The sequence below is a fragment of the Mus musculus genome, chromosome 2 (genome assembly GCF_000001635.26).
Source record: "Mus musculus strain C57BL/6J chromosome 2, GRCm38.p6 C57BL/6J".
Lineage (NCBI taxonomy): Eukaryota > Metazoa > Chordata > Mammalia > Rodentia > Muridae > Mus > Mus musculus.
In genome coordinates, this window is record NC_000068.7 from 111,138,530 (window position 1) to 111,165,333 (window position 26,804).

The window sequence follows — 26,804 nt, forward strand, 5'->3', positions numbered from 1 at the left end:
GAGTATTGTATGGGAGAAGAATAAATGAAAAGAAAAAGTATTTATATGAAGTTACTTTAAACTGTGTGCATGTCTCTGGGAGTATGCTTTTTCATGAGCAGAGGTGCACACAGAAGCCAGAGGAGTTGGATCCTCCTAAAGATGAGTTACGTTTGGTTGTTATCTCCCTGATGTTGGTGCTACAAACTGATCTCAGGTCCTTTGGAAGCACAGTATCTGCTCTTAAGTGTTGAGTTCAGCTCTATAATTTAGCTGTTGACATGTCCAGTTTATACTGATATTGAAGCTGAATGATAGTTATAACTTATTATGATCTAATGTGTCTAATTTCTTACTGCATATTTATTTTCATAGACAACTTTTTGGCTAGTAAAATACATGCTGACCCTTATTTTAAATGCCATACCAAAAATATAATTCTTACCTTTCCCTCCTTCATTTAGAATATCTGTTGATGTTGCAGTTAATCCTAATGATAACTGAAGAATATATTGAGAATATATTGGCTGAATATGAGTAGAAGCATTGTGATAAAACAAATATTAACATAGATCCATGAATTTCAATTACTTGGAATCCAAGTTATTTTCTTATATTAAAAGAAAGCATTCTAGAGATAGAGAGATGGCTTAGTTGTTAAAAAGGTATCCTGTTCCTGCAGAAAGCCCATGTTTGGGTCTTAGCATTCACCTCAGGTAGCTCTCAACGATCTATAACTTCACCTTAGTGTGCTCTGAATCCTCCCAGGGCACCTACACAAACATGCAAATATCCAAACAGATAGAGGCACATTTATATATTTGCTTAAAAATGAAAAGGCAGTCTTTTAAAAGGAGTAAAATCATGTACTATTGATATAAAAATAAAAATGTTCTCCACATATTTTTAAAATAGTAATTCATTGTCATACATGTGCTTCCTACACACATCATAGGCATGTAGTAACAGTCAGAATATTACATGATATACATATTAAACAAGATTTTATTTTGGGAAACATAAAGCATCATTTTGCAAATCTTGAATTAATGTAGGGATATTTAAAGCTATATTTGTTCATAATAACTTTACTACAGAATAAAATTACCACAGAATTAAGTAACTACAATGCTTATGGATATAACAGTTTTCAGTAAAAAAAAAAAAAAAAAAAAAAAAGAATCAAAATGTCATCTACAGAAAAAAAAAAAACTGGTGCAATTGTAGGTAATCAAGTTTAGAAACTTAACTCAGTCTCAGAAAAGTAAAGATGATGAGTTTTCTTTCATTTTGTGTTTCTTGATTCTTTGGTGTGAGGGTGTGAATTGATGTTTTTAATTAGAAAGTTGCAAGCTGTTGCTAGTTATTTTTTAAATTCTTTTTTAAAATTCTACTGGACATTTTTTTCTTTTTTTTTTTTTTTGCATGAGTAGGGAATGTGAACCTTTCTGGATCTTCCTTCCCTAAGAGGCTCCAAATCATATTTGCATATAGGAAATAAAAATAAAAGTAAAAATGGCCTTCATTTTAGGGAGAGACCAGAGGTAAAAAGAGAGCTGAGTCCTTGGTGAAACTTAGAGTCAGTCCACCATTTTCTAGATACATCTCCGAGTAAGCAAAGGACTGCTACATAAAAACACTCACTTGGATTTCTAGTTCTAATACTACTATTGGCAATTCTCTAGCTACTGGTTATATGAGGCAAGTTGATGGCAATGATTAGTAACCAAAGCTGAGCATACTTTAATGAGTCAAAAGATGCACTCATAGTGTAAACAAGGAAATAAAAATAAAAAGCTTTTCAAATATACATGATCAGGTATTATTTCATTATATCATGTATGGCACACATATATCTTATATAATATATATATATATATATATATATATATATATATATGTATATATATATACATATATCACATAAACATAATATATATCAAGAAAGTTTTCTTCTTATCAAAGCAAAAGAAACTTGTGTATTTGTACAAAATCACCAGTTTAAAAACAGCTACAAGAAAGGTAAGAATGTATGAAAGGGGCTACAGTGAGGAGGTGGGGCTATGGAGTGCGAAGGGGAGGAGAGCAGCTCGGGTGACAGTAATCAGTGCACTGCATCCTTGTATGACATTGTCAGAGAACAAAGTCAGTAAAAACATTTTAAAATATAAAGAAAGTGAGCTGAGACTTGAGGGATGTACTCAACATGCAAAGTTGAATGAAATTTTTGTAAAGAGAAATTTAAAATTTTAAAGGGAGAAAAGCCAAAAATAGCATTCACTTTATATACAAAGTTAGGGATATTCATGCAGCATTTACGTTCTAATCGTTGCAATATTGGAAGATTATATTTTACACAGTACCAAATTTATGCCATTTAGATAACTTCTGGTCTGTGTCATTTTCAATATATTATGAACATTTTTCTATTTTATTAAACTTTCATATTTTTAAGGATACATTCCAAAAATAGGATTTATAACCTATCATTAGAACATAAACCGGGCCAGTATTCTCTGTGTGAAGAATTAAAGCCTACTTTCTAATTAGCTGGTTATTTTGTTAAAAGTCTACACAGTGGCTCATCTGCTGTGCCCACTGACTGTCACTTGGCATATTTTCAATAGCTAAGCAATACAGTCAAAGTCAAGGAAAGAAAGAAAACACAGCTGTGGCTTTAATCTTCAAGGTGACGGTAAATATTCATTAAACACAATTCCGTATCAATGACATAAAATGCCATGGGAAGCATTCAACACACCTAACTCCATATGAGCTGAGTGGAAGAATTTTTTTCTTTTGTTTAATTAGATATTTATTGTATTTACAATTCAAATATTGACCCCTTTCCTGGTTTTCCCTCTTGAAAACCCCCTATGAATGGAAGAATTTTTACAAAATATGTACTCAAATGGTTTCAAACATCTATGTCATCTGCATGCATGACAAGACATAATATATTCTAATGTTATCTAAGTACTTTCATGATATTGGCTGATTTCCTTTGGCTAGAGTTTAATCATTCAATGGGATTTTTATATGGCTTGGTGCAAATGCACAATGTTGCTACTCATTTTTCATCACCCCCCACCTCCCCCGCTTTGGACTTTATCTTTTTAGTGGTCACTTAGGGTTAACTGCACAGATTCTTCGATCATATCGCATCTCTCTGTGAACATGTTCTGCAGATGTAATTAACTCACAGCATAAGTCATTTCCATCCAATATTTCATATATAATGTGAGAGTGTGCCCCTCATTTAATATGATGGTATATTATTAACATATAATATTATATAATATAATATATAATATAATATAATATAATATAATATAACATAATATATAAAGTCCCTCATGATAACAACATTTTTAAAATTCGCTGATCAAATAGCAGTCCTCTGTCCAACTGATGCTAATACAAAAAAAAATACAGCTTTCTATGGAGTGTTGACTCCAGCATTTCCCAAAAATTGATTGTATGGATCTAATTTGCAGAAAAATTTCATATTTAAATTAATGCTAACTTTGAAGGAAAGCAAGTCTAAGGTTCACATTTCAACTTTGGGTGATGTGTGAGTACTTATTTGTTTTTTGTAATCTTAATGTTAATTCATAAAATAGTCCTTTTTATATTAACAAAAAAATGACTTCATACAGCTAAAAGAAAGAGCTGGGTCTATGGCAGACAAAAGAAGAGGTAAAAATCATATACACATTGATATGATGCTTATTCAATAAAAACATCAGTTGATAAATCAGACAATACTGAACATCTGTGTGAGTTCTTGGAGGATACTACATTATGGTTAAAGTAGAGCTAATGAGAGCACTGGAGTGAAGAGGTATGGAGTTGAAGCTGAGTGCTAGATGAATTTGCATTTAATCTTTTGATCCAGGCAATTCTTTGTTCTACCCCTTTAACACAAACATCAATTTTTCTCAAATAAAGATTAAAGCATTTTATAATAAAAGTGAGTATTAAGATTATTGTTCGTAAAATTAAAATGGGGAGCCCAGTACAAGCCTGTCATTGTTTCCAAGGGCTTGGTAATGACAATTTTTCTTACATTTTACACAGAAGTAGAATAAAATAATAGAAGCATACATAATAATATTTTTAAATTAATAAAAATTTCCAAAGGTACTTTATGCATGAAGTAATATAGATTTTAAGAAGACTAAAGGGACTATAACTTGCAAAATATTTAAAAATTAAATTTTAAGCATTGAACTATTTATCCAAAATACATTTCTAGAACAATATGTCTTTTAGTCTATGGCAATTCTTTGTGAAAGATATTAAACTAGAAATTAAAATTCAAATTTACTTACAGGTGGTTGACTAGTTTCATTGCCATCAAGATTTTCCTTTGTTTCTATTTTTAAATTTGATTCTATAGAATTAAATCAATATTTATGTAGTTAAATTAGAAATGACATTTTTAAATAATATCCTTTGCAACTACAGAATTAAATTAAGCATTAGTTATAAAAATAAAAATTTATTTTTCCATTTTAAAATCAGTTATTCTTAATTTTCCACTCAATATTTGGAATAGATGAACAAAATACAAAGAATATGTGAATTTTAGTTTATGAAATAAATCATAAAGGGGATATTTTCACATATGTATTATTCATTTGTATATATGTACTCAATACAGTTGAACACATCTTCAGAAACATATGGGAAAGATAACAACTCTTATTTTATTTTGTTCTTCCTGAGATCTCCAAGAATAAAATAACCAGCTAAAATTAAAGAAACAGGAAATAGCATCTAATAAATATTTTTATTTTTATTGCAATGAATTAAGTACCTTTACTTAGTAATGGAGTCTTATCTGTTATAGGAGCTATGTAATAGTAAAGGTCATAAACTATAGTTATTGTATTTTCTAAATTTGAGGATTAACAGTATACTATATAGAAAAGCTCCTATTATATCCTGGAATAGTTATGGTATACTCTATATAGCAATACAAATATACACTTTATTCAGTTTCATTTGGATTACTTATCTTCTGATTTAGATTTATTTCTTATAAATTCATTCTTTTAATTTGATTTGGTTATTTATTCCAAAGTTTTATATACACTGTTACCATTACTGATAAACCAATGAAATGTATACAGGATTTGAGTTAAAAACCACACTTCTATTTTATGTACATAGCACTTTTTGCTCACCTCAAGATCATTAAAATGCCTAAATTAATGAATAGCTACTCTGATTCTCTTCCCATGAACTGAGTTTAAATACTTGTAGCACCAACGTTTAACCTTACAGGGCATCGCATTTATATAATGTGATTATATGGAATCTCTGTGTGTGAGAACATCAGTGTCTGTTTGTATCCATATTTGTTTCTTGAACTTTTATTTTAGCTCATTTTCTCTTGTTTCTTTGTTTTGTCTTGTTATAGTTTGTCTTATTTTATCATTTTAACATATTTTAGATGCCTGTTTGTATTCTAATAAGAGAGAGAAAAGAGGGTATAAATTTGGGTAAGTAAGGATGTGGACAGGTTATAGGAGTAGTAAAAAAGAGGGAAAACATAGTCAGAATAAATTGTCTAAAGATAGATTTTCAATAAAGAAAACTATTTTCCTATTTACCATGACTAAAATTTTTTAAAAGCTTATGGATTTTTAATATCACTACTTTACAAATTGTATTTGGAACTTTCTTGTTTACTATTCTCCTCTTTTATACCACCATAAATGTTCAATAAATTTAATTTTAAATTTAAAAAAATAGTTTAAAAAAAGAAAGGCCAGCTTAGAACATATAAGTCAACAAAGATATTTATGTTATTAGTTTCATTTTTCTAAACATATGAAGATAAAATAAACAAAAGAAAACGAGAGGTTCAAATACTTAGAATACTTACATCATAATAAATTACAATACTTACCTACACAGGAAGTTTTTACATCCATCACTGATGAATTACTATCTGAATCATATTCTTTCCTTTCATTGGTAGCCTAAATGAGTTTTGAAACAAAATGCTTAAATAAATTCCTTCATACAATATAGAAAATTAACAATCTAGAATAAATATGAGCAATTACCTTACATTCAGAATATTGTTCAGGAGAATCTACAAAGCCAAAGAGATATAATCAATTATATACTTATGCTACATAGTCTTTAATCCTTTCATATGAACACATATTGAAGATATCTATCTATCTATCTTTCTATCTATCTATCTATCTATCTATCTATCTATCTATCTATCTATCTATCTATCTAACAATGAGACATTTTTGGTTGGTAGAGAGAAAAAATAGTCTCAAATCTTATGATGAAACCATGATAATGAGGTGATATATTAACCACCATAGCAGAAGCAAAATGACAGTTCTTATATGATTAAATAAATATTTTACAATCAGTCACACTGGTATAAAAATATCATACTTCTAACTTATTAAGGAAGGCCAAAGCTGTCATAAGGGCTGAGAGTAATGCAAAGATATTTTCATCAAAGAGAATTTGAGATGATCTGCTTGCTGTTAATTTGCTTAATACTAGTTAGTAAAATGATTTCTTTCCTAGTGGAGATATGTGATGTTATAATGACTGCATTTCTCCTCTTTCTAAGTTTGCACATCATACAGTTTTAGTGAACACTTTGAAAACTTTTGTGAACCTAAATTATAACCTGATGCAAAAATGTTCTCAGTATTGAAATATGATTAAGTAAAAACTCAAGAGTTATGTTTAACAGGGAAAGCGGGAAGGAGGGTAACAATTGAAATGTAAGTAAATTAAATAACCAATTATAAAAAGAAAATGACTTGTTATATTTGAAAAATTGGCAATATCTAATACAATAACCGTTTTTGTAATTAAGGTATAAATTAAGTTATGTCAATTTTTTTAAAGATGCTCTGGGTGCATCTAAAACTATATTGATCAAACAACTTACTTTTAAATAGACTGCAAATCACTTTAAAAACAATGTGTAATTTTATATTCTAATAATTCTTATCTGAATGCTTAAGATTCTAACATCCCTAACAATTGATGTAGACAGGAAGTGAGTGATAGGCTTCTAACATTTGCCTCATTCCATCACATTACTGGTAATCTATGCAGCAGTGACAATATAATCATTTTGAATGAACATATACTTAAGCCTTTGAACTGAATTCTCTCATATGTCCTCATCATTAACTGCAAGTTTATGTAAGTTTTGTTCTGTCTCTTTTTCTGTTCCTCTAGATAACCTCTTCTGATTTTAAAACATTCTCTAAACCTGTGACTAAATGCTTTCAACTTTATATTCTTTTAATGGATTAAGCCTGTGTAGTTTTCTTGTTTCTGTATTCTATCCCGTAGGGTAATATCCTGAAATGTAGCTAGGATTGTACACGATGAGTAGCACTGCATGTTTTGGTTCTTGTTTCCTTTTGAGAAGAAACATAGTAATAGTCCCACCTGTGAAGCATGTTGCTGTACTAAAAGGTCGATTTATAGCTATCCCACATATTAAGACTCTGAACCTTCTTTTTGTAAATAAATGGGCCTTATAGTCTCCCCTATATAAGCCTGCCTCATTTTCTTTCCTGTTGTTACCACACTCTTCACCTTTCTAACCATCGTTTCCATGTCTCCACTGACCTTTCTTTCTCAGCACCCATCAACTGAATAAAACCCTGATATAAACAAATCTTTTCTTTTTTTATCTTACTCATTTCTGCTCTGATTTATAATTTCTTGACATCCACCGAATTTGAGGTTGGTTATAAATACACAAACCACTGCCACTTTATGCCTTATAAATTCCTGAGTGAATATGGTTCATGAGTGATTCTCTTTGAGTAGGAGATACTTGACTCCTGTGTCAGATACACGCTCAGTCAAATGGCTTTTATCGTATAACACGGAGTTCTTACCTTAATTCTCCACATTTACTGTGCTTTCTGCTTTTTGATACTTACCAAAGTATTCACGTGTAACACTCTTCGGCCAAGGCAGCTTAAACATGTGCTGTATGTAAAAGAACAGTTTTGATAATGTGCTACATTAAAATGTTGTAATCAATGTCCAAGAAAGCCACTAAATCCCCTTTTAATATTAATTACATTGACTATAAAGGAAACATGCAACCAAAACCAAGATATTTGTAAACACTATCAAACATCTTTTAACATTAATATCTAACCTTTATCATCCTAGGGTCTCTCACTACATAAACTAAAGAATATAGTCAAGATGGGATATATTTCAAGATAGAAGACTAGCCTATGTGTGCATAATTAAAGAACTGACTTGAAAAGTTCTAAATGTTATTTTTGTTCCACAGAAAACAGGTGTTTTACAAATACTAGTATTAAAAATAATTATAATTTAATTTGCTATAATACAATATTAGTTATTTGAAAATGTTCAATGAAAGACATAATACTCAAAAAAGAAATATGGAGAGTGATTTCAATGCACATGACATTTTTATATGACAAACTTCATAGCAGTTATTCGATATCAGATAAATTTTAAAGAAATCTGTTAGCATAAACTGATAGAGTTTTGTGGATTTTTAAAGGACATGTTTCAATTAGGATATTCTAATATTAAATAACATAGGCAGGTTATTATCTATTATCAATTATCAATTCAGAAATAATCTTAAACAACTATAGCACATGTTAATAAATGGAATCTTATAAACATCTCTAATTAAATGCCTGTGCTATGCCAAGTTTTAGTTGCAGTGTTAATTTTGCAGATGATGTGTAAAGCAACGGCTATATTTACAGCTTGGGTTCTTTCTGTTGTCTTGCAAATCCATGTTGCTAGGCATCAAATGTGGAACAGCTTATTACTGTACTCTTTTCCCATATATCACGGTGATAGAAGTCTATGTGTCTGTGTCTTTCTCCTTTAATTGGAAGCTATACATTCACATTCACAAAGATTTATTTAAGTACACCTAACACTACCTTACCACAAACATAAGCTCTCTTCTTATAAGATGTTATTTATTTTGCTCTTAACTCTAGACTATTTCCTCATCTGCCACGTCTATTATTTACCAGAATAGCATATATTTAGTACTGAATATTATTATATGATTACAATAAATATAAGCATAATATACTATGTGTAAATATAAAATTACATAAAATTTGTTATAATATTATATGATATTATTCAGTAAACCCAATTAAAATGTCTTCAGGTAGACGTCAAGTTTCAATTGGAATTCTAGCAGCATCAAATTAAAGCTCATACATTTATATAAACATTGTGTGTTATATCTAGTTCTGATATAGTCTTAACGCCAATAAAGTCTGGAGTGATATTTTTATTATATTTTCTGATTTTCTTTATTTAAACACAACCAAGTTTGGATTTTGCTTTTTGTGCAAAACTGAAATTTGTATCCTGAATGAATTTTTTTCTATAGGAGGTAGGTTGTTTACATCTTCTATTTTCTACTATAACAAATATACAGAAGACAACCAGAGAGCCAAAATAAGAACTGATATTTCAAGCTTTGTAATCTCCACAGATAATGGGTAAACACAAATTATGTCATTGGGAGTGAAGGCTCGTTAGCTTGAATCTAATTCAAGAAATAAGCTGCTATGTCATTCATAATTTCAATTGCTAGTCATAGTCATAAGTATTAAATTTAACAAGTCCTTTTTAAAAGCATGTATAGATATTATGGAAATGAGTACAAAAATAAAGGAAAAATTTAAATATCTAATGATAAGGTTTAGCTTATTTTACTGTTCCTTTAAAAGATACAGGTTTCACAGCCATGTAAAGGGAGACCAAAACTAAATACTAAATCATGATCTAATGATCCTATAACAAGATAAAGAGACGAGAGCTTCATGTGGTCTATGGGATATCATTTATCAATGAAAATAATATTTTAGCAAAAGTCAAATCTTAAACCCCATGTACCTCATGCTGTGATTTCTCACCATTACCATGGCTTTTTGGTTCTTCCTCTAATTCTGACTTTATATCCAGTTCTTGTTGTGAATCCATATAATTAATTGAACCTAGGAAAATAGAACGTGATACAAGATAGTTGTTATAGTCATTAATAGTAAATTAGAATATATATTATTCAGACATCGTTTTTCTTAACTATCATGACTTCCAAATTGAAACAGCATAAAAAGTCCTAACTAGTCTAACAGATTTGTAATCTGTTGATCTTAAACACTCCATGTGTAACCCTATGATTTTGTTCATCACACTATTTTATTCCGGCTTATATAACATAACCCAGCTAGGCAGGACCAATGGATTTAGAATGAAATTCTGCAAAAATTATGGCTGACAATGCTGTTTATGTTTACTTACTGTAAAACAGTATATCACCTGATGTTCTAGTATTTCAATCTGTTACTGAAGCGAGGAAGAAAAGAAGTATGGCAATGGTTTTCTCAGTAAACTTAGGCATAATCCTATCCAATTGATATACTTTATATTCTTCCTATACATCCAGATAATTTCCCTCATTATATACAAAATATATATTATTCTTAATCCTCATTTCCTCTTCATTTTTACTACTATTTATTTACAATGTTGTCAAGTGAAAAGTAATAATGAATTAACTTCTTATATGTCATCTGTCTTAGGGATATGCCTTATTCAACTAATTATTATACTTTATTATGTAAATTATTTCCATTTTATATATCTTATTGGTTGATAAATATTAAAGTGGTAAATGTACTCTTTTATTGGACATTTTCTTTATTAACATTTCAAATGTTATCACCTTTTCTAGTTTCCCCCTGGGACCACCTATCCTATCCCCCTTCCCCCTTTTTGTATGAGGGTGTCCTCCCACCCACGTACTCCCACCTTCTTGCCCTCAAATTCTTCTACACTGGGGCATCAAGCCTTCACAGGACCAAGGGCCCCTCCTCCCAATGATACCCAACAAGGTCATCCTCTGCTACATATGTGCCTGGGGCCATGGGTCCCTCTATGTGTACTCCTTGGTTGGTGGTTTAGTCTCTGGGAGTTCTGAGGGTCTGGTTGGTTGATATTGTTGTTCTTCCTATAAGGTTGCAAACCGCTTCAGTTCCTTAATTCCTTTCTCTATCTCCTCCATTGTGGACCCCATGCTCAGTCTAATGGTTCGCTGATAGCATCCACCTCTGTATTCATCACGATCTGGCAGAACCTCTCAAGAGACAGCTATATCTGGCTCTTCTCACCATGTACTTCTTGGCATCCACAATAGTGTCTGGGTCTGGTGACTGTATATGGGATGAAAGCCCAGATGTGGCAGTCTCTGAATGGCCTTTCCTTCAGTCATTGCTCCATAATTTGTCTCCATAATTGCTCTTGTGAGTATTTTGTTCTCCTTGCTAAGAAGGACCTAAGCATCCACACTTTGGTCTTCCTTCTTGATCTTCATGTGGTCTGTGAATTATATCTTCAGTATTCTGAGCTTTTTGGTTACTACCCATTTATCAGTGAGTGTATTCCATATGTGTTCTTTTGTGATAGGGTTACTCACTCGGGATGATATTTTCTAGTTCCATGAATTTCCCTAAGAATTTCATGAAGTCTTGTTTTTAATAGCTGAATAGTACTCCATTGAGTAAATTTACCATATTTTTCTGTATCCATTCCTCTGTTGAAAGATATCTGTGTTCTTTCCAGCTTCTGACTATTATAAGTAAGTTTGCTATGACCATAGTGAAGCATGTGTCCTTGTTATATGTTGGAGAATGGTTTGGGTATATGCCCAGGAGTGGTATAACTGGGTCGTCAGGTAATACTATATCGGACTGATTTCCAGAGTGGTTGTACCAGCTTGCAATCCAAACAATGGAGGAGTGTTCCTCTTTCTCTGCAACCTCACCGGCATCTGCTGTCACCTGAGCTTTTGATCTTAGCCATTCTGACTGGTGTGAGGTGGAATCTCAGGGTTGTTTTGATTTGCATTTCCCTGATGACTAAGGATGTTGAACATTTCTTTAGGTGCTTCTTGGCCATTAGATATTTCTCAGTTGAAAATTCTTTGTTTAGCTCTGTACCCATTTTTAAGAGGGTTACTTGATTATCTGGAGTCTAACTTCATAAGTTCTTGGTGATATTGGATATTAGCCCTCTATCAGATGTAGGATTGGTAAAGATCTTTTCCCAGTCTGTTGGTTGCTGTTTTGTCCTATTGACAGTGTCCTTTGCCTTACAGAAGCGTTGCAGTTTTCTGAGGTCCCATTTTTTCGATTCTTGATCTTTTGTTGTTGTTGTTTTGTTTTGTTTTTCAAGACATGGTTTCTCTGTGTAGCCCATGCTGTCCTGGAACTCACTTTGTAGACCAGACTGGCCTTAAACTCATAAATCTGCCTGCCTCTGCCTCCCAAGTGATGGAATTAAAGGCATGCACCACGCCCAATTCTTGATCTTAGAGCATAAGCTATTGGTGTTCTGTTCAGGAAAATTTTTCCTGTGCCCATGTGTTCGAGGTTCTTCCCACTTTCTTTTCTATTAGTTTCAGTATATCTGGTTTTATGTGGAGGTCCTTGATCCTCTTGGACTTGAGCTTTTTACAAGGAGATAAGAATGGAACAATTTGAATTCTTCTACATGCTGACCTCGAGTTGAATAAGCACCATTTGTTGAAAATGCTGTCTTTTTTCCAATGGATGGTTTTAGCTTCTTTGTCAAGTAGGTTTAATGCATCATATGAGCTTTAGGGTTCTATCAAATCACATTTAAAAGAACTTAGATATCTTTCCAAAATTAGGCCATGTTCTTGAATTCTCAGTAATCTCATCAGCATAGATAAAATCAAAGTTTCTATTAGTAGTGTTTCAAATACATAGTGTAGAGAAATGTAGAACTTCTGTTTGCCACATTTTCCCTCTTATTTCTAGTAATCTATTCAGTGGAAATAGCCTAGTAATTTATTTAATTATTCACTCTGAAATGTTCCAAGCTTTGTTATCATTAACTGCAACAAAATTGATCACTTCTTTCTCTATATATCTTAATTTACCCTATGATTAATTTACCCCATTTCTTTTTGCAATTCAGTCTGAATCAGAGGTACTACCAATTCCATGGAATTTAATGACTGAATCTACAAGGATACTTTCCTTTCTCACACTTTAATCTTGTGGTTATGAAATCATAGAAAGAATGAACAAACAAAAAGAAATAGAGAGGAAGAGAGATAATACAGATATACAAATGATAGATATCAGGTAGATATGTTGATACATACATATTTATATACATATATACATATGTAAATAAAAAGATGATAGACAGATCCATTTGGAATTAGTATTCAAACCTCACACAATTATATATTTAACTAGTCTCTCTATCCCTCTTTCACAGACACTAGCAATAGGCAAGAAGTAATAATATCTATGCTTTCCTGTACTTCTCTTCTTGAACTATTATGAAATGCACTATTGCAGAGTTTCTATTTAGAGAATTCTATACACTTCTTGCAGTGTTAGTTCACATATCATCATCATTGGCATAACTTCAAAGTTTAGCATAGATGTAGAACCTAGATACACTTAATCATATTTTTTGAAAATAGTTTCCCAATGTCTTTTAATTAAAAGCCAGAAACTATAGGTAAAATGGAATCATTACACAAATTCTCTATGATGTTGAATTGAAATTTTGGACATTTTCTTATAGTGTGGTATTTATTTTTTTCTTAACATCTTTCAGAATTAAACAATATAAAAAACATATCTTGGTAATGGAACCTTCTACTCTTAGTTTTCATAGAGCAGTGTTCTGGCCTAGCATCAGCCTGGGTTGCTTATGGATCTCCAAGTCACCTCCTCGGCCAATAACTTGACTGGTTGTAACCTAGTCCCACCATATAAGCCTTGTCTTTTTGTGGGGCTCATAACAGTGGGAGAATTTGTCTGATCTTGGGGCTCTTTTCTTCCCCTTAGGCTGCCTTGCCCAGCCTCAATATGTGGGCTTTTGCCTTGTCATATTGTATCTTATTTTGTCATATTTTGTGTTGTCTCTTAGAGGTGTGCTCTGTTCTGAAGAAGAAATTGAAGAGGAGTGTGGGGAGCTGGGATGAATGGAGGGAGGAGAATCTGTGGTTAGGAGAAGAATCTATTTTCAATTGAAGAGGAGGAGGAGGAGGAGGAGAAACCATGACCAGGAAAAGGAAATAATGCTTCCTTTTCTGTAATAGTACTCTCAATTTAATATGAGATTGAAAGTTAATTTGTTATAATAAGTATTTAAATTTAACTTTTTAAACTATCACCATTTAATATCTTAAAATTCAGTTATGCTTTAGAGGTAATTTTTACTAGGGAAATGAGTCAGTTCTAATTTACACAAGCACTCTGACAAGTGACTTTATGCCATATGGTTCATACCTTTCCCTTGGCCATTTATTGTACTTTCATCACTTTGACCTTCTGTCACAGATAAGTATGAAGTCGTTTTTGGTTGGGATCGCTTAAACATATGCTGTTAAAAACAAATATCAGGATGAATTGATTAAAGATTTCATAATTGTGATTTTCCTATTTTGCACTTATTAAACTGAAAATATAACATTTATTTAAAAAACAGAACAAAGAGCTTAAGAATATTTTTTAACTATTGACTAAGTTTTATCTTTATTGGGCCTCTAAAAATATATATATATATATATGCATATATATATATATGCATACAGAAGTCAGGAAGAGAGAGATATAAAGCCAATGTCTACCTGTTCCTCAATGTTTGCTTCAGATTACCCAAATACATTTAATTCTTAAAAATATAAAAATTTTTATAATTATGAATTTAAAATATTTTAATTAGATATAATTTTAATTTAATTAATTTGAATTAATTTAGAATGGCATTAACCTATTTATAATACTCCCAGTGACAGAACTATTTTATGTTTATAAGAAAGAAATATGAGTCTTGAATATGCATCAGGTATAAAAAAAGTAAATAATGGCTGGTCTATTTTCAATTACAATCTTGATTATTTTGAGAAAAAAAATTGCTGTGTACCAAACATGTGGCACAAGATTACAGATTAATACAAAGAATCCTCTTGTGGTTATTTTTGAATAAAATCACAAACATTGGGTGCCATATAAAATATATGACAATTCTTAATAAGAAAATGAGATTCCTAAACATAATTGTGGACTATAAAAATTTAGGACCACAATCGCATTCCTAACTGAAATCAGTACGAATAATTTTCTTGTTTTCGTTTTTTTATTAGATATTTTCTTTATTTACATTTCAAATGCTACCCTGAAAGTTCTCTATACCCTCCCCCAAGCTGATCCTCTACCCACCCACTCCCTCTTATATCTAACAATACTCTAACAGAAAGTGTTACTTGGGGGTTATTTTGCTTTGGTTACAAATGGTTCAAGTAGCAAAGCAACCCCGTTCATATGAAAACAGTATACAAACTGTAAATAAAATGAGGACAGTGAATTCTCTTTTAAAAATGTGAGAAGAATAATTCATATTAAGAGGATAAAATGTGCCAAGGTTTTATTTGCTTGTTTTATTTTGTATACAACAATAAAAATAATGTCTACAAACCAGGGTAGCATTACAACCTGCTTCCTGAATGCCAATTCTATTTCCTAAGTCTCCCACAGGAGCTAAATTGATCCACCCTTCTCTTTTGCCACAATTGTATTCAGAAACATGTCTTCTGAGTACAAACTCCCATACTCTGTGATGCCTATTTTAAACAAACAACTCCTACACTATTCTACAACCATATATTGTCTGACCTCTCCATGAAATGCTATTGCCATTTTTTTGTGACACTTTCTTAAACTACAGAATATGCTGTTATGTTACACTTACAGCTTTACAGGAAAGCACCTAATTGATAATGACTATTCAAGGTCAAAGAAATTAAAATATTTTATGGAGAGCTAGACTCAATTCCTGTCTTCTTTTTGTTACCATCTGTCTTTCCAAGGTTTTCTATATATTAGAAATAGGTATACCAGGGCACATTTAAATGTATTCTTGAAATAAAAATGTTTGAAATGTATCACACAGAATGTAGCACTAATGCTCTGTTCTGGATGGTATCCTAATCATAGGTGTTATGGGTCATCATCTGCAGCTATTTTTCTCACATAACAGCGACACTGAAGACACCTAAAGAACGAACTGCAGAACTGCGACTTTAGCCTTTGAAATACTAACTGGAAATAAGCAACCTCATATTTTATGTGATGGGCATGATGAACTCGTGCTTACAATCAAAATCAGTGTAATCACTGTGACTTTGATCCTAGTTTAAATATTTTAGTCATAAATCCCCAAATCAAAATTGACTATAGTTTAATTAGGTTAAAAAAATCTAGGAAGGGAACATAAATACAATGATAGATAGATAGATAAATAGATAAATAAATAAATAAATAAATAAATAACCTTTAGACAATTCCAAGAATAAGGTATGGTGGAATTACTGTATATTATAGAATATTATAAATTTCCCTGTTTAAAAATGTTAAAATACTAAGTCATGATCTTTCAAATCTTCTGGTGAGTCCAAGGAAAATTAATATAGTTATGTACCAATAAAACTATATAACAGATAAATGTAAACTCTTACATACCCATTGGTTCTTCTTTTCACTGTCTAATTTACACTTTTGTCCCTTCTCAGGTATGAACATTACGACTGATTCTGTTAAAAAATTCATTTGTGTGGTTAGTGTCTGTATTTGTGGGTGTAAGAAAAATTAAAATATTATAGTTTTTATATTATACATAGAGTTTTTAACTTTATGATAACACAAAGTGGGTGCTTGATTTATTAGTTATAAACTTCAATTATGTTTACTTAATCTTCAACTAGATATTTACTAACTTAGACCATATCAAAGTTTTAAATACATCACTCAGCCAGGAGAGGGTGCTGTGTATAAAACATGCAAACATCCTAACAATTCAGACCCAAATTACACTAAGAGAAAGACATGGACACAAAACTGGAGAAGAGACTGAAGGAATGGAGGTCCAATAACTGGCCCAACTTGGGATCCATCTCATTGGAGGACACCAAGGCCTGACATCAATATGCTATGATGTGCTTATGTGAGCCTGGCATGGCTGTCCTTTGAAATGTCCTACCAGCAGCTGACTGAGACAGAAATAGATTCTTATGCCCAAATATTGGACTAAAGTCAGGGACCCCTATAGATGAATTAGGGCAAGAATAGAAGATGATGAAAGGGAGATGGACCCCATAGGAAGACCAACAGTCTCAACTAATCCAAGACGCCAGGGAGCTCCCAGAGAATGAGCACCAAGCTGGAGCTTACATGGGCTGGCCCAAGGTCCCTGACACATATGTAGCAGAGGTATACCTGGTCTAGCCTCAGTAGGAGAAGATGCACTTAATCCTGGAGAAACATGAGGCCCCAGGGAAGAGAGAGGCCTGGGGTGGGGAGCACCCTCTCAGAGGCAAGTGGAAGGAGGACTGGGATGGGATACTGTAGGACAGGGAACAGAGGTGGGAAGTAATAACTGAAATGTAAATAAATAAAATAACTTAAAATTAAAATAACAACAAAGGGAATGTGAAATTACAAACCACATCAAGAACATCTCATTCCAAATGTTGTTACTTACATACAATGTGCTGCTGTTTATGACTTTGAAAAGCCCCACATGTGTCCTGAAGTCTGTGCTATACTATGCTCAGCTTTTTCCTGAGAAAATACATGTGATTTTTTTCTTTGCAACTACATGTGGTTGTCAAGTCTATATTTACAATTAAAGTTGTTAATTATTTCTTCCTGGTCTGCAGGTAACTGGATGCACATGATCATTTTATAGGCATTCATTTGTTAATCTAATAAGCATGCACTCTTTAACTTTCTAGCATTTTGGCCTAGAATTAAAACATAAGAACAAATTTGTTAGGGGCATCCTTTCAGAGATGATGGCTGAATGACACCTAGAGAGTATAATTGTACAGACAGAGAGGAGGGCATACAGAAAACTGAGAAACAGTGGCAGAAAGGAAGAAATAGTTGTACCTGTTTTAAAGTTAGGGAGAGAGTTGAGGAGCCTATTTCTTATTATATCCAGACAATATAAAGAGAGAAGGGGAATGTAGGAAGTAGAAAATAAGGAGTGTATGCAGTTTGGGTATTACTTTGAGGTTTTTAAATAATAATGTTGGAGAGTGATATATGATCATATTTGCAAATGAAATAGTTCATACTTAGGAAGGACAAGAATCTGAATGATGTAAGAAAATATGAGTAGATAACTAAGTTTTTTTTTTTAAAGACATAATACAGTTTGAAAGTCAAGGAATCTTTCCAGGTTATTGACAATATAAAAATATTTCAAACAGAGCAAAAACTCTGAATGCCTTTATGTAAAACTAGACATCTGGAGAATGATTTTCTAATTTCTTATATCAGATGAGATGTGCACTTAATTATATTGAATGACTATGTTGCTTCTGGTTTACCAAAATATTTCCATATTCAGACATGAATCACTTATAATTTTTTAGTATTTCTTGCTCCTGCTTTAGATTAGGCTCTCAATAAATGTTATAATGAGATGGATATTAACTGTAATCTTTAATTACTAGCCAAATAAATCCACAATCAAAATGATGTACGCTTCTCAAAAGAATAAAGAATATCATTTTACAAAATTATTAATGTACAGGATATATGAAGAGAATATGTGGATCATCTTAGTAATTTTAATTAATTCATGTAAACTCCATGGACCTATGGATTTGAATTCATGGCCTCATTATTCTTATGAAATACCCAACAGTAGGGAGAGGGAATTTATAGAGCCCACCTCTGGCAGAAAGATAGGACATCAAATAAGGGATGGGGTTGCCATCCCACAGTCACAATTCTGACCCATAGTTGTTACTGTCTGAAAGAATTACAGGAATGGAAATGGAGAGGAGTATGAAAAAAAGAAGGTCCAGCAACAGGAGCAAAGAGGGATCCAGCTCAACGGAGGTCCAAAGGCCTAACTCTATTACTAAGGCTATGGAGCCCTAACAAAAAAGGACCTAGCATGACTGCACTCCAAAAGACCCAACAAGCAGCTGAAAGAGTCAGATACAGACATTTGCAACCAACAATGGACAGCTGACCCCTGTTGTTGAATTAGAGAAGGCTGAAAGAAGCTGAGGAGAAGGGCGATCCTGTAGGAGGACCAGCAGTCTCAATCTGAACCCCCGTGATATCTCAAACACTGGACCACCAAACAGACAGCATACACCAGCTGCTACAAAGCCCCCAACACGCATACAGTAGAAGAATTCTGGGTCTGTGTTCATTCATAGATGATGCACCTAACCCTCAAAAGACTGGGTGGCACAGGGAGTTTAGAGGTCAGGTGGGGTGGGGACATCTACATGCAGACAGGGGGTGGGGTGGGGAGGAGGCATGGGATGTGGAGCAGTTGGAGGGTGGACTGGAGGGGGGAAATAAAGTAAGGAGTGTATATAAATAAATAAAATAAAAACCTGTTAAAATGAAATGGTAAAAGTAGTAAAACATAATTCATCACACTGTGTTATGTAATTTTTTGACACAGAAATGACATTATGGCTGATCAATACCATTGAACTTTTTTTAAAAATTATATATATGTATATAATATATATATATTATATTATATATATATACACACACATATATATTTCTGTGAAATTAGAAACATAATGAGATACAAACAGAAAAATTGTTAGAATTTTAAATAATTTGGAGATAGTTGTCTAAAGTACCCAAGGAGTTGAAGGGGTCTGCAACCTTATAGGTGGAACAACAATATGAACTAACCAGTACCCCCCCCCCCCCACTGGGAGCTCGTGTCTCTAGCTGCATATGTAGCAGAAGATGGCCTAGTCGGCCATCACTGGGAAGAGAGGCCCCTTTGTATGGCAAACTTTATATACCCCAGTAAAGGGGAACACCAGGGCCAAGAAGTGCGGGTGAGTGGTTGAGGGAGCAGGGCGGAGGAAGAGTATAGGGAACTTTTGGGATAGCATTTAAAATGTATATAAAGAAAATATCTAATTAAAAAAAGACAACAATATTGCAAAATTCACCTGTTTGTAATGACTTGGTATTCTTCTTTGCTGGTGAATCATTTGGCATAGACTCTCCATCTTCAGTGGTAGTCTTCATGGTTAGGAAACAGGATATTTAATAAAATTTATGTTTCAAGAAGTTAACAACACAGAACACATCATAAAACTGTTTACCTTCAGTTGAAAATATTCTTTAGGAATCTCTGAAAAATCATAAAAGACAATCAATTACAGATAGGTATGTCAACCAATCTGTCAGAGTTAATATAATCCTCACAGGTAGATATTGGAATGGAATTTGAAAATGTTTGATCAACTTTTATTTGTCCTTTTTGACACAATTAGGGAGATGTGCAGAAAGAAGACTGGCATAAAATAGAGTGACCAGATGTTTTCTGAAATGTGACTCTGAGCTAACTGCCATGTAACTATTCAAATGTTAAAGCATACAGTAGACCACATATTTAAGAATCATTCTAACAGGATGACAGAAAATGCAACATGTTCTCTACATCGTATTATAATTTAGCAGCATAGACTAAGTGTAGAATTTCAGATAGAAATCTTCCTGGTTTGTTTATTTTGGATAGTCATGTACAGGAAGTTGCTTCTTAACCCACATGTGTAAACTATATTAACAATTTTATTTTCCCTTAGAGTATACTACAATAGATAACAAACTTTCTTTTTTAGGAATCATGAATATTCTAGAGAATACAGCAAAACTGGAATACAATCACAATAAATACTTTTTATTCACTGAAGAATTAAGTTCAAACATGTTAGAAACCAGTTTAGGAGTTAATAGTATATCAGTCCTCTCTTCTAAATATGGCACTCTGCCAGGTTACTATTTACTATTTTGTGACTCCTCACCTTTCTTTTCAGATGTTATTGTATTATCTTCATTTTTATCTCTAGTCATGAATAAAGAACCAATTCGCTTTGGTCGAAGTCGCTTAAAGATGTTCTGTTAAAATTGGGATTGGTAATAAATTGCATATAAATTTTCTAATAACTTTTGCAAAATGTCTGTTTTCTAATTAAAAAACAATTGCATTGAAAATAAATACTAAAAATCAAACATTTGAATATCCTTTATATACTTCCTGATTATGTGTATTGTTTACACTGATAGAATTTTTTTATTATATTCACTGACAAGGAAGTGTAGAAGAGACACATTCATGAACAAAGAGTAGCCAATGCATATGTCCAGTTGAAGAATTACCTTCACTTTACATAAGTATTGTTAGGATTTATAATAATACTTTGAGAATTTTTAAATTTATGTATTGACTAAGTGTACTCTCTGCAGTACATTATTATATATTTAGAACAAATAAAATTAATTTTAATCCCTAAGGAAAAAAAAGCTTCCATAGTATATAGTTCTGTATATGAATATTATTTCCTAGGAGTTGTTGCATTGGGAATGAATATTGGTAGTATTTTAGATAAAAATTTTATGAGGAAAAAGTGATACTGTGAAGTAACAAAGTCATAATGATTATTTTTAGATCATATTTGTTTAGAATATTGGATATTGAACAATTCAGAGAACTGGGTAATCCTCAGCTACATAGATGGTTTGAGGAAAGCCTGGGTTACATCACAGCATCATTGTCAAACATACACAGTGTATTAGAAAGAGAAAGAGAGGAAGATGGCAAAAGGCAGGCTCGAATAAAAACAATGTAGCTGAAGATGATCTTTGATTAAGAGCACATGTTGTTCATGCAGAGGACCTCAGTTGTCAGCACATAATATGCCTGCTCAAGGCCAACTGAAATTTCACTTCTAAAGGAGCTGATGCCCACTTCTGTGTTCTCCAGGCAACAGGCATGCACAGAGTGCACATAAATAAATTTAAGTAAATATTCATATGTATAAAAATAAGTAAATAAAAATTAAAGAACAAGGAATTCTTTTCTTTAATAAATTTCAAAAGCTCTACAATCCATACTTAGGAAGAAATCGTAAGAAATTTTAAATTTTTTTCAAAATACCGAGAAACATAATTTTTTGAAATTCACATAATATAAGGATTAAAATGATCATGATAATGGTGGTTTGTATTGCTTCATGACTGCTAAAGGAAACGAATATTAATATCTCAGTGATGGACAGATATGATTCACTGAATTCTTAACCCATGTAGTTATCTGTTAAACTTTCCTCTGGATGAATCCTTCTAGAATTGGCAGTGTAATTGTTACATTCAAAAAGATCTTTCCTTAATAAGAAATTATCTATACTGCCCACTATTAATAACATACTCCCACATTAAATTCTGACTTAAGTGTGTCTGGGTTTTCATATGAAAAAAATTCTATTGTTTTCTTATTATTGCTTGTCTTTTAAATTCAGGATATACCTATCCCTTTACTTAGCAATCAGTAACTCACTACTTCTTGACATTCAACAAAAACAAATTACTTAACATTAATACACCTGAAAGCTCTACTTGGCCTATTCAAATTCTAATTGCTGTATTCCAATATCATAAGACTTTTACCATTTTCTACAATATTGGAACCATAGGTGTTTGAGGTGTTTATGGAAAATTTATGTCCTCCTTTAGTTTGGACACATCCAAATATCAAATAATGTCAGAATTCAGCATTTTTTAAATTTAATTTTCAGCACTGAAATAAGAATAAGTTCATGTTTTGTTTTGTAGCAAAGCCCTAAGGATATCATGAAGATATCAGTCCCTTCACAGGTTGTTACACTCAACATAATCCCTATATTCTCTAGGATTAAGAAATTAGAGAGAACAAGCCGGGCGTGGTGGAACACGCCTTTAATCCCAGCACTCAGGAGGCAGAGGCAGGTGGATTTGAGTTCAAGGTCAGCCTGGTCTACAAAGTGAGTTCCAGGACAGCCAGGGCTACACAGAGAAACCCTGTCTCGAAAAACCAAAAAAAAAAAAAAAAAAAAAAAAAAAGGAAATTAGAAAATTAGAGAGAACAACAGATTAAAGATGCATAATTAAGTACTTAATCATGGTACTGTTTGTTGGTTGACCGTGAAAACCCTCAACTAGGAATCAATTAAAGGGGTGATTCTTTAACAGGAATAAAATATCCAATAAAAAATTATTAAAAAAACACAACAAAAAATTAAGATGTCATTTCTGTGTATAATTTTGGCACCTTCATCATAAATCTCCAACATAATAAAACTTTCATTATCTAAAGATTGGTAAAATTATAAAAAGATGTATTATGAGAAATGATTGATAAAATTTGATTATTAGTTACTGTGGATGCTAAAAATATTCTGAATTTCCTAATTAATTTAAAAGGTGTTAAATTTACATATAAAATAAAATGCATACATATTTACTGACTTACAAATGTGTTTTAAATGTAAACATTGTCTCTTAACTACAAACAAAAAAGCATTAAAATAAATATTTGAATGTATATACAAAGCACTGCTTGTTGTCATTGTCTTCCTTTTTTTGCTTCTCTTGTGATGTCAGTTCAAAAACTTGTTCTGCAAAGAGTCACACATGTCATTAAAACAGACAAGGAAAACTTAGATTGATGATATATTTTAGAGCATAGCTAGAGGTTTCTTGATTTAGTATACTATAATACACCGGGAAAATAATTTTTTAGTTATAAACTTCAACTAGGCTTATCCTTTAACTGGATATTTATAGATAGAAATAAAAGTGTTTGTCAACAATGTGATACATCAGGGAAAGTGTCAGTAGAGGATGTCATGCTTACAATGTACAGGCTTAAAGATTCATGTATGGGTATTCTCTGAAAGGATATGCATGCAACACCAGAAAGACACTGAAATATAGATGTAATCAAAAACATTATCCTGGACTCTGTTCACTACCTAGTAAGACCAACTTCTCCATGTCTAGTAAAAGGTTTCTCTATCCAGGTATTATTAGTTTTGTACCTCTCATTCTCTGAGCACTTGTTTTTTTATCTAATGTGTTTTTCATCTCCTATATTGATACCTTGGTCTTCTTTGAAGATTTAGAGTATTACACATAATCTTCTTTCATGATTATTCCCCCTATTCCATGTACCTTGTTGTATTGCTTCCTATGGGGTTAGCAACCTAAGTTATTGAAGAGGCCACACTTTACTATTTGTAGTGTAAATGATTTCTTCACATATCTATATAATCCCCTTCTTCTAAAATACTGTTAGCAAATTAATACTGTTATTATATAAGCTCTCCTTTATATGTTATAAATTGATTTATTCTCTATAAGGTTCTAGAGCTAAAATTTAAAGACTATAAATAAATGTGTCAGTGATAACATTTTAGGGTAATGTTGACATGACTCATTCATAATCACCTGAAAGATATATATGAGAGGAAAGCACATGAGACTTTAAAGAAGGTCATAACAAAGGCTAGATATATACAACTTTTGAAAGCTAAGAGATGGTGATACTGGCATCACAGTCTGTCTGTAAGACCAGAGCAATTGACACAGAGAGGGAAAGGCTATGTGTGACGTGTACAGATTATTACATACACACACACACACACACACACACACATATATATATATATATATATATATACATATATACACATATACACATATATATAAACACATAAACACACACACACACACACACACACACACACACACACACACATATATATATATATATATATATATATATATATATATATATATATATATATATATATAAAACTTTACCCTTAGATCTTATATAAATTTTGACACAGGAGCACAAGTCTCTAATTCCAGAACACCTATGATTGGATGGCAATTTAGAATATAAGAATATAAAGGTAATATCTAGCTAGTCTGTAATATTCAGAGAACAATACGAGAACCTAGCTAAAACAGGACAGAAGGCAAGGACATATACTCAAAGTTGATCTCTAATGTCTACACATTCTCTACCCTTTTTCCTACAAACATACATGAATGTGCCCTCTTCATGCACAACATGAACACATATCCTACCCCCACACAATAACACACTAATGTTGAAAAGAGATGTGCACAGAAACTGAAGCAAGAATTTAGAGGCAAGTTCTGAAACAAAAATATAAAAGGGTGCTCCTTGGGTGGGGGGGGGGGGATTATTCTTACTGGTTTGCTCACCCTCCTTCTATAGACAACCAATTACCTCCTGTTAAGGTGTGATACAACCCCTATTGTGTTGTGCCTTTCTGCATAACAGATTAATAGAGAAAATGTCTTTTCTCTACTTATCTTTCCTCTTCCCAAGTGACTCTATCTTGTATTGAGTTGACAAAACACCATCTAGGACATTAAGTTAGGGAAAGATGATCAAATGCCTGTTATCTAATTTGAATTGGTATGTATAATTTCTACCTATCCTTTAGTTTCAAAGAAACTAGTTGTGCCAATTTCTGAAAGAGCTGAGCGCACAAGCAAGTACCCCTTACACCATCATTATGGTATATATTATTAAATGTGAGTAAGATAATGAACATTTATCATTTAAGCCATAAAATCGCTTAGCAACATAGAGATGTGCAAGTAGAAAGATTGTGTAATGATACATAACAAGGTATGTGACTTAGACTTCACAACTTTAAACACATTATCCCAATCCAGTAAATAATGTTTTCAAGAATTAAACTACAGTTATTTTACATTGTTGATAAAAGAATACCAGTGAAACTTAGGGAACAAGGGAAAAGAATTAAGAAGAACTAACACTGTGAGGTTTACCTGCATGCGATGAGTCCTCCTGATTTGTGTCTGATTCTTCTTGTGCAATGGAATATGTCTTTTCAGTGCTACACTGTATGAGATGGCAAGCAATAAATTTACAACTTCTATATTTCTTACAATATTAAACTAATGAAAAGTGATGAGTGTGAATTGTTACCTGATGTTCATGTTTTTCCTCAGGAGAGTCTAAAATATCAAAGATATTGTATATATCAATTACACATCACTATCACATCATCAATCATGAAATGAAGAAAATTTATGTGGAAAAAAATTCTCATGTTTAGGTTTGGGAATAGCACTTTAATTTGAGGGGATGTTGACAGACTTTAATTTTATTTCTTCTATTTTGTCACAGTTAGGAAATCAATGTAATGCAATAGAAATAAACTGGAAAAATTATATAGACTTAATTGTATTTGATGTTTTTTCAAAAACAAAAAAATGAAAAACTCCAAAAATCTCATGTCTTTTTAGCTGTTAAACTTGATGCTCTATTAAATACCTCAGTAGCTAATTTTAATTAAATACTTTAACATTATTTAAATGTGAATATTTCACAATCTCCACTTTATATTGTAATTTTGGCAACACAATTTGGCTTAATTTTTCAGAGAGAAGCATGACTCACTTAGGTAAGAAACCTTTATGAACTGCTCAGCTTGGATCTTCATGAATGTGTATGAAATAGTTCCCTTATGAGTGCATGTGAGCAACTTCTACGACCTTATCATTTTGCATTGTACTGTGTACTTCTTAAGACTTTGAATAGAAAAAACTTTTAATAGACACTTCATGAGATGAAATTAAAACTACATATTACAATGGAATGTTAAAAACTGTAAAAATAGTTATAACAATTTTGTATCAATTAAAAGTGGTGAAATAGACACACAATTAGAAATTAATTAATAAACATGTTCACTGTTTTCAAAATCACATTGATATGATTTACAGAACAAGTAACCAAACGATTTTCACCAAATAACTGGATTACTAGAAAGTAGCTGTCATGGGAAACAG

The 26,804-nt window shown here is 32.1% G+C and overlaps 1 protein-coding gene across 1 annotated transcript in view; it reads right to left on the minus strand.

The window, feature by feature from the left end:
• Positions 1-26,804, minus strand: part of A26c3 (ANKRD26-like family C, member 3) — a 179,194-nt gene that overhangs the window by 88,120 nt on the left and 64,270 nt on the right. The window contains exons 22-35 of the mRNA NM_001378593.1: positions 25,939-25,967; positions 25,779-25,851; positions 23,493-23,560; positions 20,933-21,026; positions 20,231-20,259; positions 20,075-20,147; positions 16,590-16,660; positions 14,358-14,451; positions 9,916-10,016; positions 7,938-7,986; positions 6,060-6,088; positions 5,900-5,972; positions 4,314-4,375; positions 425-479 (exon numbers count right to left, since the gene is read on the minus strand). Of these exons, the coding sequence (NP_001365522.1) occupies positions 425-479; positions 4,314-4,375; positions 5,900-5,972; positions 6,060-6,088; positions 7,938-7,986; positions 9,916-10,016; positions 14,358-14,451; positions 16,590-16,660; positions 20,075-20,147; positions 20,231-20,259; positions 20,933-21,026; positions 23,493-23,560; positions 25,779-25,851; positions 25,939-25,967 (900 nt within the window). The remainder of the gene's footprint in view (positions 1-424; positions 480-4,313; positions 4,376-5,899; positions 5,973-6,059; positions 6,089-7,937; positions 7,987-9,915; positions 10,017-14,357; positions 14,452-16,589; positions 16,661-20,074; positions 20,148-20,230; positions 20,260-20,932; positions 21,027-23,492; positions 23,561-25,778; positions 25,852-25,938; positions 25,968-26,804) is intronic.